General features: G+C 33.7%; 1 protein-coding gene across 1 annotated transcript in view; it reads right to left on the bottom strand.

Annotated features, from left to right (window-relative positions):
- CDH18 (cadherin 18) overlaps positions 1 to 14,618 on the bottom strand; it is a 159,245-nt gene that overhangs the window by 46,024 nt on the left and 98,603 nt on the right. The window contains exons 4-5 of the mRNA XM_066326304.1: positions 13,181 to 13,348; positions 1,967 to 2,154 (exon numbers count right to left, since the gene is read on the bottom strand). Of these exons, the coding sequence (XP_066182401.1) occupies positions 1,967 to 2,154; positions 13,181 to 13,348 (356 nt within the window). The remainder of the gene's footprint in view (positions 1 to 1,966; positions 2,155 to 13,180; positions 13,349 to 14,618) is intronic.

Below are 14,618 nucleotides of genomic sequence, written 5' to 3'. Positions count from 1 at the left end.
ATACTAGTTTTGGAAATAACCCAGGGTTTAGAATGAGCCTCAGATTCTACTTTCATGATAATGTAGTGTCTGGATATTGTCACCTTTTGGTTTTAATCAGTAAATCCTGAATCTTGAAAAAGGTTGAGACTGATGCATCTTGAATTAAAATAAGTTAACATCTTTAATAAAAAAGTGTCATAGAAAGCAATAGGGACATTAAAATTCTTGTGGGCATCTCTTCTATCCTCAACTGAATAAAAGCTACTTCTTACAGGAAAACACTTACTGCAAGAGACAGAAACTTTTATGACCAGGTGATCCTTCTAGTGAATAAGGGAAAGTCTACAGATGTAGTCTGTCTACTCCCAACCATCTCAAAACACAGTCATTAAAAGAAGTTGAATATGCATGGGATTTTTTTTTAGTACCAGAAATTTTACTTTAAATGTCATGGCAGAATTCCACTGATACCAGTGTCATTCTGTGTAGACACGACCGTCTAAAAAAACCTCTTCATCCAAGTTTAAAGTGGTATTCCCTGTCACCCCAAGCAGTGGCAAAGTAGTACATCAGGCAAGACACATAAGGAAATCAATATATGGCTTGTCACAGTCAGTATGCATTTTGTAGATGAAATCTACAATAAATTTGACTGATGATGTATAAAAAACTGGCCAAGATTTATATACATTTTATACATTTCTTTGATTTCTCCTCTGTGTACTTATGGACAATTGATTTGTTCTCTGAACTCTAAAATTATAAGGCTTTTGCGACTCTTGCATTCTCTGTTTCCCTTTTCTGCATGTAAAAATAAAAAGTTTTAAAGGCATGGATATTTACCATAGCCTGGTAAATCGATTAGTATGCAAGAAAGAGCAGCTAAGTATGCTACACAAGTCAATTAATAAAGAAATGTAGGTTTAATAAATTCTAACTCATATGTTCATTAATTTCTGAGTTTTTTTATGAGAAGTGAAATAGTGAATAGTGATTTTCATTTCTCTGCAGCATGTATATTTTAAGAGTAAACAGGTTTAAAATAGGATGGCAAATCATATTTGTATTTACTTAAACTTATCATAACATTGAAGGTCATTTAGTCTTCCTCAGAAAGAAAGCAAAACATTTACATTTTACACAAATTAACCAAAATTTTGCTCATGTTTCTTATTTTCCCAATGAATAATCCATGTCTTCCCATGACAACAACCCGCATAACTTCAGTATGTGTTCACCGGCTATTATGATTTTCATGCCAGACTGAAAATGCCAAATGTAGCTCCAGTGACCAGTCACAAGGTTAACTGAAAATGCTGCTCTGCATTATACTGTGCTTTGAGTTTCTAATACGAGACTGCAGGAAGGAATATCATATTAGGGTAACTGTAGCTCTCAAAAGGAGTCACAGAATTTTATGAGTAATAACTATCTGTTTCTTGAACATTTCCAATCTCATTATGCAAAATGGAAGAGACGTGGGCTGTTAGACACTTTTTCTGGGAAGTCTGAATGATATTTACTGACTTGAGGTCAGGAAAATTCTAGTATATTTTTTCTGAAAATCATGACAAAGAGAGAGCATGATGACCATTCTTTTTTTGAAGGCTACAGAGAATAATGGCTTTTACTGAGCTATTTTGTTTGGGTTTCCTCCAGTTTCTTGCTCAAACAAGGAAATGCATGAGGTAAAGTGGAAATACTTTGTGATTTTGTAATCAACCTTTTGCAGAAGGATCTTTGAGACTTAAGATATATATACATATAAATGATAACTCTGTGATCACTTTACCAGTAACATTTTAAGTCTTTAGCACAATACTGGATCATTTAAATACCATCTGGAAAGTAAATCAAAGAATAACATTCTATTGAAACTAAATTACACATTCATGGCCACAGATAAACTTTCTGTGCCAAGATTCAAGTAGGTTGGGGACAAAGGTGAAATTTTCACCCAAATTTTACCTCTTCTATGGCTTACCTTCTTCAGAGACAGAATTCCTTCCCTTGTTTCTTTGTCTGTAGATATGGAAAATACTCCAGAGCCGTCTCCATTTATAATTGTGTACTTCATGTCTGCATTTGAACCAGTGTCTGCATCATTTGCTTTGATTTTGCCAACTGCTGATCCAACTTGAGCTGACTCAGGAACATAGAGTTGATAATGTTCTGAGGAGAAAAAAAAGCCAACATAATAGCTTGGACATTTTCTATTCAAACTAAATTAGAGAACCATTATCTGGTTGATAGATGTCTGAATCAACGGAAGAGTATTTAGGCCTTTTGTAAAGTGACAAATAAACCTACGAATTTATTTAGATCCCTGAGTGAATTCAAAACCTAATTGTATTTTATATTTTACTTGGGATGCCTTCATTTCCTATTCAAAATCCAAATTACCTAATGTAAGATTTTAGTTTTCACAGCTATTGATGTACATCAGATTATACAGAAATTACTTCATACTGGTTTTTTTCTAAGTTTATTTTCTCAATAACCAAAATATATATATTTCACCAACTTACAATTAAATGCGTGGTCAAGTGAGTATTTTTTAATTGAAACATCTGTGCATTTTTCCCAAAACCTGTTAATTTTTGCAACATTGCATCAACATTTTCAACACAATATTTTTTTACAAAAGAAAAATGTAATAACTCTTAATATTTTACCTTTTGCATAAAAATTTTAACTGTCATCCACAGTAAATGAAAATTAACATAATGGGTACAAAGAAGTATTACACATTTGTGGCCAGAAAAATCTTGCTTTGCAACTATGACCTCCTTTCAGTGTTTACACAACCGGTTAGGTTAATAATAAGTAAGTTAATTTTTTTTGAAATATAATTTTCTTAACTGTCTCTATGCTTCTGTATGAAATTTTCTAAAAGGTACAACATTTTCTTGTGGACAAGAAGCTGCCATAAGAAAATAAAAATGGCAAAGAGACATAACGTCATCATGTAAACCTCCATGTCCATCTGCAGCTAGGCCAGAAAAACAGCTTAAAGAAAATATCTCAAATAATTCTACCCTTGTAATACTGCAGGAATGATGAAATCTATCAGAACTGAAAAGAATAATTCACTTAACAACAACATCCTCATTTCCCATCTAAAAATCCCTAATCCAAATGCTTCCCTAACAGTCTCCAGAGTTTACATCACAGTCTAACCACCAACACAGTAAAAAAAAGTAAAAGAACTTCTGTCATTACAAATCTCCTGAAGCTCTACCAAGTTCCTTTTATGTTCCTTGAAGGCATTCTGTGGCAGTGAGTGCAATAGTGCAAAACTGAGTGGCAGGATGGTGGATCAGCAGATTTGTAAGCGGACATATAAAAGTTAATATGTTGTTATGGTTTGTTGGGTTTAAACCAGGTAGAATGACTACAAAGGCACCCTTGGTAAGCATGTAGAAAAAGAAAGGCAAAATTTAAATTGAATTCAGAGATTAAACCTGAGGGGTGGCAGAAACCCACTACTGTTGGATGGATTGAAGAAATTATCAACCGACAGAAGCTGCAATTGAAAAGGGAACAGATATCATCACTAAAATATAGCTGCCTTTACAGGCACCTACTAGAAAACAAAGATTATAATTATAAAATTATCCAATTCCTTGGACAACAGCTCCTACACCTATTTGCTGTTTTGAATTTTTTTTCATACTAGCCCATAGTACTCATAAACAACTAGTCTTGTGATAAGGATGGACAAGTGCACTAATCTTTGTTAGTCTAAAGCAAAACAGAGGTTTCATAGGAGAACAAAAAAATAAGTTATTATTCCTTTTGGAAATCTTAAGGAAAATAAGAAATTTCCAGCAGAGCAAGAGAAAAAGTAGAACTTAAAGTGTAAAAAATAAAATACCAACACTGATGTAGCTGGACAATTATTTAATTCAATTAAAATGCATAGTTAATACTTTGATGCAATTCTTTGAGATGAATTTAAAAGCCACCTATACAAATTTCCAAATAAATGCTTTGCAATGTTTTATGCTTTCAGATGATGTCAACTAACACTTTTTTATTGCTGGTTTCTTTATTTCATACATAAAATTGTGGTAATGGGATGAGATTAATTTCAAAATTTACTTGGTGTTAAAATAAATGCAAAGTATGGGTTTTTTGACACTTTTGCTCTTCCAAAAAGGAAAAGGTTAAGGCAAATAAGAATATGTCATGCAATCAAGCCACTTCAGCAACTGGACGTGCTATAACTCATATGATAGGGTGATATAATTGGAGACTTTCAAATAGTTGAGGTTGTTCAAGTATATCTATCTACATGACACTACACTCCACTTTATAATCACACTCTAAGTGTTAGCCATCTGTTTCAGAAAATTGTTTTACTGATACCTGCTTCAAAGACTCTGAAATACTAAGACTTCAAGCAAAACAAATATTTGAAATGACTAATGAATTATGTCAGTTTTTGTAGAATTGAAATGTTAAAAAATGTAGATAGAATTTAAAGAAAGCTGTTGAAAAAATAAAAACTCTTAGATTACAAGGTCAGAAATATCTCCCAACAAGCATTTGACCACTGCTTCATAGACACAGCCTGACAATATCTCATACTGACATGAACCAAATAGAAAAATACAATAAATACTATCTAAAAAAAACCAAACATGTAAGAAGATAAAGTTCAGCAATGTGAAGGTTAAACTATATTAAAGACATTTTTTTTAGACTAGCAGTGAAACTGGAAACATTAAATACTAAATCATTGTAAACCTAATTGCTAGTAAGAGGAACTGATGAAAGGCTCAATTGAGCACTGAAACAGACTTCCCATAGAAGAGGTCACAGTACCAACCTAGTCTGAATCCAAGATGGATTTGAACAATCCTCTCAGCTACATGGTCTGACTCCTTGGATGCTCTCCATTGAGACTTAATGACTCAGATGGGTCCCTTTAAACTCAGCACCATCTGTGATTCTGATTCTATGAATGTTTGCTTAGCCATTGGATAAAGAAAATTTGATAGGACACTATAAAATATGGTATGTGTATACTGTGAATTTACAGTTCTGTATTACAAACTATGAGCTTGTCTCAACCCTCTAAAACAACTGACTGGGCAGATAGGAGCCCTGAGGATCTGGTACCATCGGTCTATAGCAAAACTTTTCCAGCAAATTTGACCATGTTGAACAGATTATTCTCATGCTTCCAGCATTGCAGACTTCCAGGAGCTGTTGTGAAGCAGAAATCTTTTGGGGGATGGTCTAATTTTTTCTAGAGAAGCTGGCCTGTTTCTTACAGATCAAGACTCTTAGCTGATTCAGTTCTCAGCTTTCACCATATTCACTCACATGCATTCCCTTTGCTCATGATATGAGGAAATTAATACTCCTTTCCAGGTAATATGCTGTATAGTATATCATTTTGCAGGACTTTAACCTATGTTAATTGAAACATTTTCCAAATTCATGTGTATGATCTTCATCTTTCAATTAACTTTATGGTTTACCTGTCATTATAGTACAGAAATAATTTATTTATCTTTAGAACAACATGCTTTCATTTCAATTAGCAACCTCCAATGCTGTGTCTTACTCTCAGAAAAGCAGTATCTCTGTCTGAACCTCTCATAAAAGAAGTGCAACAGTATTTAATGAAATTAAATAAGCATAATATTGAAATTGTTGTATTTATTAATCTATTCTATTCTGTTGATAATTTTGGCTTACTTTTATAGGTTACAATGTCTTCTTGAACAGTAGACATTACCATATTTAACAATGGGAGGGATAAGAGATAATACTGAACATCAACTTAGGAAAAAGTGTTTATTACACTGGAGGGCAGGGCTGCTGCTAAAAGGGACTTGCACATGCTGGAGAAATGTGCTAAAACAAACCTCATGATATTCAGTGATGGCACCAGGGGAGGAATAATGCCGTCCATCAGCATATGCTGGGGCCAGCCAGCTGTAAAGAAGTTTTGCAGAAAGGCACCTGAAAATGACATTTCAAGGATTTACTAGACAAGAGACTTAGTAACTTGATATAATTGAATCTGCTATAAACTGGGCTTTGGGTAAGATTACTTTTTCAAGTCTCATGTGAACTTATGATCCTGTAGTTTATAAAGGCATGTCTCATGTTCTACTGCCTGCCATCTTTGATAAAACTAAAGTGGAGCTTCAACTGTGGACTGTGCTCAATCTTTCTTGGTGGCTTCCTTTGAGAAAGCCATTTTCATTCACAGAGCTGCTTGTTTTCATTACGTGTAATAGAAGACTCTGGATTTCTCTTTTGAGAGTGCAGTCTTTAGAAGCCTATTTGTTACAGTATGCTTTGGATATATGTTCCTTTATTATGCTTATTTTTAAAATAATAAATCCAATTTTAATCCATTATTATGAGTACAGAAACTTCTATGATTGCAGGACTTCAGTCAATTTTATATCTACTAATATTGATCTAAATATTCCTTTTTGATGCCAACACTTTATTCATAAAATTAAACCAGGAAATTTTTAAGAGGTATGTCTGGCTTACTCTTCTTTCCTGGCAAAACCCCCAATGCTATTGCACTTTCAAAATATATTTGAATTATAAGTGAAGTTACTTCTAATTTGCAAATATGATAATCAAAATACTTCAAAACTCAAACCTTTCAAACTTTCGCTTGCCATGAAAGTTTGAAGAACATAGAAAACTTATGTTGATTTATAGAAAACAAAACCAAAACCAAAACCAAAAAAACCCCAAAAAAACAAAACAAAAAAACCCCACAAAAAACAAACAAACAAAAAACCCACAAAAACAACAACAACAACAACAACAACAAAAAAACCCACCAAAAAACCCCCACAAACAACAAAACCCCAACATCATTCTTTGATGCAAGAGACTCCTTTGGCTGAACCAAGACTTGTATATCCCAATGCCCCTGCTTTTTACAACTCAGTGTAAAACAGGAGTTATGATTGTGATTAAGACTTTAATCAGTTTATGTTCCATGACACTTTGCCTTTAGAGAAAATAACTAAAAGTTCTTGAAAATTTTCTGACCTCAGAATACTAAACTTTTGATCTTGGAAAATAAAAGTGTTGTGGCTTCTTGTAAAAATTGTGATGTTTATACCACTCATAAGTGAAAACAGAAGCATAAAGAAAGCTGGGTTTCCTCTGGATTTACAGATTCACTACTTTCCTGCAGGTATTGAATCCCCAAACACATATTTTTTATGCAAATGGCATAGGAAAAGCAACATATGCACTCCATAATAATCACTAATGAGGAATTTAATTCTTGGGTGTAATCTGTAGCAGTCTCTGGAGGCTGTGCTCTGTTCAGCATATTTTATGTCATTTAAAGGAGGACCATGGCTGTATCAGGCAGCTTGGGTAAAACAGAGAGTAATAGCAACACCTGTAAAAGGGTTAAACTCCATTTGGACAGTGTTTGTTTTGCTGTTTGTATGCTTGCCTTTCCCTGGCATTAGAACAGCTTATGATTAGATTATGATCATACTGGGGTTTAACTTCATAAAGGACATGAAAATTAAGGCTTTCCAAAGAACACTTCTCAAAATGGAGTGGCCCTGCTCCCAATTCCCCACTCTGAGAGAAAAACAAACAACATTTCCTCATTCCCCAAAACATTACAGTCTTATTCAGAAACCCATAGAAAAACAAACAAACCAATAAAAACCTGCACATTTCTTTTCTGTCAAGCATGTTTTGAAGTTATTTTGACATGTATGATATATGTAATTCAAAATGGATCTGGTACACAAAAATCCTTATGGACAGTACTCAATAAAATGGAATAAGACTCCATGGTACTGTTATGAGTAAAGTTGATGCACCAAAGTGGTGTTAAAACTCAGTATGTAGACCACATGTTGATTAGAAGTATTTATTCGGACTTTGACATAAATATATTTTCCCCATCAAATTTCTTGTAATATTTGAATTCCATAAACTATTCTGTCACCAAATTTTATTGTCATGAATTCTCATTAGAGTGTTCTCAATAAGATATTTAATACTCTCAAAAAGTATTATAATTCATTAATTAAATTTTACAGTAAAAACTGATTACAGAAATCACACTTATTCTGCTCAGGAAACAGAACATCATGCGATACCGTATGTGATCAAATGCCATTAAATAATAACTCATGTCAAATTTCAGAGATATATGAAACAATTTGGTAGCTTTAACTTCAAATATTGTGCAAATATAAAAAAAAAAAAAAACCAAAAAACCCAAAAAACAAAAAAACACCCACCAAAAAACCACAAAAAAAAACCCAAAAAAAACCCACACGAAAAAAAGGAAGAAGACAAATAAAAAATCACTTTAAATGGTATTTTCCAGTCTATGGAAACATACACTTAAGGGTACATACACTTTTCTTTCATATGTCTTAACTCCCTTTAGAACTTAATTAACACATCTCAAGTAATGTCTTGCTAATATGTCCAAGGCCTCCCATAGATGAATGATTGATGAATGATTGACTCTAGCCCATTACAAATATATAGTGTTACCTCAAGTTTGCCTGCTTTTCACTGTTTGTGCATTTTGTTCTCATGAAGCTTCAAGTGAACTATGTATATGTTTAGAATTTATCTACTTTGTTTACATATTTCTCTTCTGGAAGGAGAAAGATGATTGAGGGTGATGTTCACCAACGAGATCGAAGAGGTGGCTACCTGTCTAGCCAGTCTTTGGCCTCCTTGTCAAAGTGTATATGAGATGGAATCAGAGAAATAAAGAGAGAGCTTTCCTGCTGACCTTTCTGCTGCCTGCTTAATTTTTTTGTGTCCTTAATAGTGATAACATAGTATGAAAGGAATTTCAGAAATTCAGATCAACAAGGCTTGTCTCTTTTAGCACTCCCTAAAACAGCCTGTTGTCTTTGTGCAGCTGCCTTGCTAAGAAGGTGATTCTAAATACTTCTAAAGAATCAAGCCCCAACATACTACTCTGTTTAAAACTAACCTCTTCACCAGGTAATATGGGCACACAATAGCAGCTTTCCCCTGTTACCTTTGCTCCTGGCTGTCACAGTTAGGAGGAGACAGAAATAGTTTTGCCCCTCATTCTGTTTCTAATGTAACACTTAAGCCATTAAAAATTAAAATAAAATAAAATACAAAAAGATAGAAAAAAGATAGGGGCCTTGTGATAATACTCAGTAAAGGCTAAAGGCAGAACATCAGTATACTGAACACCAACTGTACTCACAAAGGAAGTGTCACTCACTAGGCATTCACTTTGAAACCTGAGCATGCACTTTAAAACCTCAATCAATTCAACATATATCTAGCTTTAAGAATATGTGAGAACAAAAATACTTAATAGCCTGTAATCATTTTTATCCCTTGACCAATATCAGGCAAATCCAACAGAAGGACAGAGACCTAAAACACATTATGATTCTATAAGCCTCTTAGCAATTACTGGACGAAAAAAGGAGAAAGACCTGATAAAAATCCAGAAAATTTTGCTTTCCTCATCACATTTGGCAGGAGCCAAGTGGTAAAAGAGAAGGCAGATAGCCCTGGATTAGTCCCCAGGTAGGACAGGACAGGCTGCAGCACATGGCAGTGGGGTGTTAGTGAGTGCCAGCTGCTCGTGACAGGAAATCATGACAGTCCGCATGACAGGAAATGATGAGAACTGGTTGTACTACATGGAACTGGGTATTCAGAAAGGACCACACTGGAGTATGAATTTCAAAAGAAAATGAGTAGCATGTACTTTTCCACTTAGTTAGCTAATGAGTTATTAACAAGGCTAGATAGTGGATACCTTACTAGCACTGAACAGATTTAATGTCTGCTTCTGGGATGTGAATTTGCTTTTTCAGAACTAACATCTTCAGATCACATTCCTATTTAAACATGGCTGTGCACTTTTCATACAATGATATTATAAAAAGAGAGGCCAAACTAATTATGCATATACATAATTTCAAATTACGTTTACTACTGTCCTGAAACTATCAAGCCTCAAAAATCAAAAATCAAGCTATATAAAAAATGTTTTAAATTATGAGTTGTATTTAAATTCTGCTTTATCCTAAGGAACTGAGCTAGATGCATCAAAACCCAAAGCTTACAAATCAGAGTCTAGACACAGCAATTACACACTTCTTCTACACACTGCCTACAATGTAATCATTACCACTTGATGTACAAAGAACAGCAATAGAAGTCTCTGCCTAGTGTGATGATCTTGATGTTATTGGAATCTCTTCGTACCAAACAAAGTAAAACACAGAGCATTTATTCATCTTAAGCAACACCAGAGAGAACTAAAAAGCACACAGAGTATTCTGATGTAGCTCAAGGCTGATAACAGTGCCATTAGAAAATAGAGTATCTTCTATCAGATTCTGAAATAAATTTATGACTATGAAATTAGGGCCCTCAGTCATCAACTAAATGGATCTATCAGTGGTAAAACTAACAAGAACTGAGAGATGCAAAAATGTTCCCATGCAGAGCACTGTCTGTCAGCTTACATTAAATAGATAGTTAATTTATTACTTGTCTCTTGGAAGAAAGGATATTTATGATGATGAGAAAAAAGAAATCAGTATTATACAAGACACACAGGAAGAAATTGATAAGCAAAAAATATGTGATGTTTCAGGCTATTCTCCCACTGAATTCACAACCCCTTTCCTACTTTTGAGACATACTATGTTTTGCAAGCAGAATTTTTCAGCTATATTTCCTATACCAGAAATTAGACTGATAAAATTATGCAGTCCTGTTTCATATCATTCCTCCTAAATTTTTTCATATTTTGGAAAACTGTTGCTCTTCTCTCAGGACTTCCTTTGAAAGAAAGTCAGGTCTATTTAAAACAAATACAGAGAAAAGCACAATAAACCCTTTCATGCAGATAGATTTGCAACCTCTATTTCTAAGTTTTAAGTAGGAGTATAAAGTGTTTATTTAAGGGGAAAAATCCTGCATATATCTTTCCACACTTTGCATGTCTAATGAACACTGATCTCCTAAAGCCAGAAAGGTACCATCTTTTAAATATATTCAACAAAGTGCATTTTTTAAATAAAACAAATAGTAACAGCATCAATTGGATGTACTTCCCAGCATGTTCTCAAGTAAGGTACTCATACAGTTAGATTCAAAACTCACAAGTATGGTAACGGAGAAAAAGAAACTAACCAAAAGAAAGTCTGTGGTTTAGCTGAGGCTCAGCCTGTCCCAAGGGTTATACACTCGATATAGGCAGTTTTGGTTAGCACTTCCCTTGAATTCAATTCTGAATGTGACAAGCCTCAGTAAGTCTCATTTAGCATTCCGTCTAATAGGGAAATTGAAGAGAAATTGGACTGAAAATCACGGCACAAAAGGAAACAGAGGAAAAATGAACAAAAGTTATTTCTTTTAGTGTAAGACTCGTGTATATATTTCTCATGATGGTAAAACAACCTTTTTTAGACCAACTCTATTTTCATTCTCTATTACTAACATGTAGCTACTGCTTTTTTGCAAGGGGTTTAAAATATAGTTCTTGAAAAGGAGTAAAGAAATAATGTGATTCAACTGTGTATAGGAATCTTCTGTAAGGAAAGAAAGCAAATGTTTGTACACTCTAGAAGACTTGCTCTGGAATTAAAATTTTATGTTAAAAAGAACAAATATTAAAATATAATTTTATTCTGCCTTAATAATTTTTCATTAAATGTGAAATGTTTTGTCATTTTCAATGATATTAGAATCCCTTAAATGTATAAACTATAGCATGAACATTTTATATTTCTTTGATTTCTGAAAAAAATATGAATACAGATAAATGCATATGTCAATGTACATTTCTGCCTACCAATCAGTTTGCTATGTAAATCCTTCAATTCAAAATAAAAGAGGCCAGTTCTTGAAACTTGACATGTAGGGATCCACTCCTACACCCATTGAATTTCCAGGAAACTTAAGACATTCTTTCTTTTGATTTAGCTCTTGTTCAAAGATAAGCCTTACCTTTTGTCTTTCCAATATCTATGAAGTACTAATGTGGTATTTATAAAGTATTGTTGTAGATGCAATAAAAAAAATTGTGGAACATAACCCCAAAAATATTTAATTAAGGGTATGTTTCAAAAGCTTTATGTTTTCAAGTCTTTGTGAGGCATAGAGAAGATATTCATTTTTACAACACTCTTAATAAGCCTATTTACTGTTTGGACAGATTTTTATATAATGTGTATTGCCAGGGAGCTTTGTTTTTCCTTGGAGCCCTGTGATTTCTACTATTGTTTATAAATCTTTTAATCCAAAAAGCTTAAGGCATTTCCTGGTGGAGGTACCTATAGGTATCAGCCTATTATGTTCTACAACAGCTCACACAATATTTGAGACCAGATTACAATATTCTTGTTGGCCTTGAGCCCGTATGTAGAGAAAATGCATTCATCTTCTAGAGGATTTTTAAATAAATTGTTGACCGAATTTAGAATTCCTGCAAGATCCCAGCTACTGTGTCAGATCAATGTGTACCCAATGAGCTGGATAGAAATTAACTTCCTATTGGTGTTCATATTAAGATATTCTATTCTATTATTTACTCTTGATATATTCATGGGATAATATTGTTTGAAATCAACATCAACAATTCATTTAACTACGATAAAGTCAGACTCCACCATTGGTCAACAATAGTGAAAAATATCTTAAATTTTGACCACCTGAAATTTTATAATTTATTTTAAAAGTTTAGTTGGTATAGAGAAAGCAGAAGAAAAAAAATTATGGATGCATATGGAAGCAGTCAAAGGCATGTTGGATTAAATATTTGAATGAATAGCCTTTTGTTGTTATCTACCATAGGAACATCATAATTCTCTTGTGGGATCAAAATCACACAGTTTTTGAAATATGCATTTTAAAAGGGTTGGAGAATAACCTACATATGAGAACAGTGTGCTTTTGTAGCCCATCTCAATATTATTCAATGGTTAGACTGAAAGAAATTTTTACTGGTTTCAGTATTGTAATTATGCCATCTCTGTGCTTTATCTGAAAATACTGGAAAATTAAAAAAATATTGGTGAATCCAAATGCTTTCCAAGCTGCCTTTCCCCCACAAATCTGACTATCAAATGAATTTCACTAATAGCTTCTTACTTCACTGAAAATCAACGTGATTTTCAAACCAGTTATATGTTGAAATTGTACATACTCTGAGGAAACCTGGGTGGATTGTCGTTGACATCTGTGAGTGTGATATTTACAGTTGTTGACCCTGACAGCCCTCCGACCTGCCCAGCCATATCTTTGGCTTGAATGACAACGGAATAATGCTCTCTGGCTTCCCTGTCCATGTTGTGCAAGGCAGTCCTGATGACTCCTGTGAGGGAAAGAAAACAAACAGAAGATCAGGATTAGCTTGTTCAAGCAAGAGCAAAGGCTGGGCATAACCTTTCTTTAAACGAAAGGTGGAGCTAAGTTGTTTTCAGTGGTTTCTGTCATATATATACATATATAAAATACAATCCCAGATGCTGCTGGACAATAAACCTGCTGGATAATATCAATAAATTGAAACAATATTAATTAAATCAATTATTGCATTTTTAAATAATTAATCTAATTTCTAATATTCCTGACCCGAAGTCACATTGCCAAAATAACAGTGTTTTCTCATATAACTCTTTAAATAGCTACTTAATAGAAAAACTAATGAATTAGAACACTTACCCCAAGGAATAAGACACAAGGTGTTTTCTTACAAAAGGTAATTTCTTAATTAATATACCACATATCAACTTAACCGACCCAAAAGCTAGATTTTTCTATTTGACAAATGTAAAAAAAAGTATTTTTGGTTTTGATACATGTCAATCATATGGATTTTTGTTTATGTTTGACTTAATAATTGTAAAGTAAAGTACTGTAAATTAATAATTGTAAAGATTTTTGTTGTTATTACTGTCTCAGAGAGAAAAAACCAAAACTGAATGATCCTAAGGTTCTGTTATTTTTTTATCTATCATCATCAGAAATTTTTTTCACATTTAGTTACCTATACATGTAGAAGCAAAGTTTAAAATTAAATTAGGGACCGACAACTCTGTGGTCATAACTTCAATTAGGAGATAGTTTTCACCTATGATGATACCCATAAACAAAATCCTGCTAATTTTTTTTGATCATGGAGTGACAGAAAAATCATGAAATTCAGTAAAGAGAAATATCAAGTACAGTGGTAGGGAACCAGTACATGCTGTGGACCAACTAGCTGGGAAGGAGCTTTTCAGAAAAGAATCTGGTGTGGTCCTCAGGTTGAACATGAGCTAGCAATGTGTCCTTGCAGCAAACAAGACCAACATCTTCCCAGGCTGCATCATGAAATGCATTTCCAGAAGGCTGAAGGAGGGGATCCTTCCCCTCTGTTCATCTAATGTGGAGTGCTGGGTGCAGTTCTGAGCACACCAGTACATAAAAGACATTAATAGACTGGAGTGAGTTTCATAGAAATGAATAAAGATATATGTAAAGTGCCCAATTTCTTAATATGACATTTTTAAAGAGCTAAAACTTTAGCTTAACTTCTATTGGACTCTGAAAGCAGGCTCTTGCTATAACCAGTAAGTAAACATACCATACCATCATCAGAT

Source organism: Sylvia atricapilla, chromosome 1 (assembly GCF_009819655.1).
Source record: "Sylvia atricapilla isolate bSylAtr1 chromosome 1, bSylAtr1.pri, whole genome shotgun sequence".
In the NCBI taxonomy this organism is placed as follows: domain Eukaryota; kingdom Metazoa; phylum Chordata; class Aves; order Passeriformes; family Sylviidae; genus Sylvia; species Sylvia atricapilla.
The sequence above is the reverse complement of the archived record's forward strand: the minus strand, read 5'-3'. Positions and strand labels throughout refer to the sequence as shown.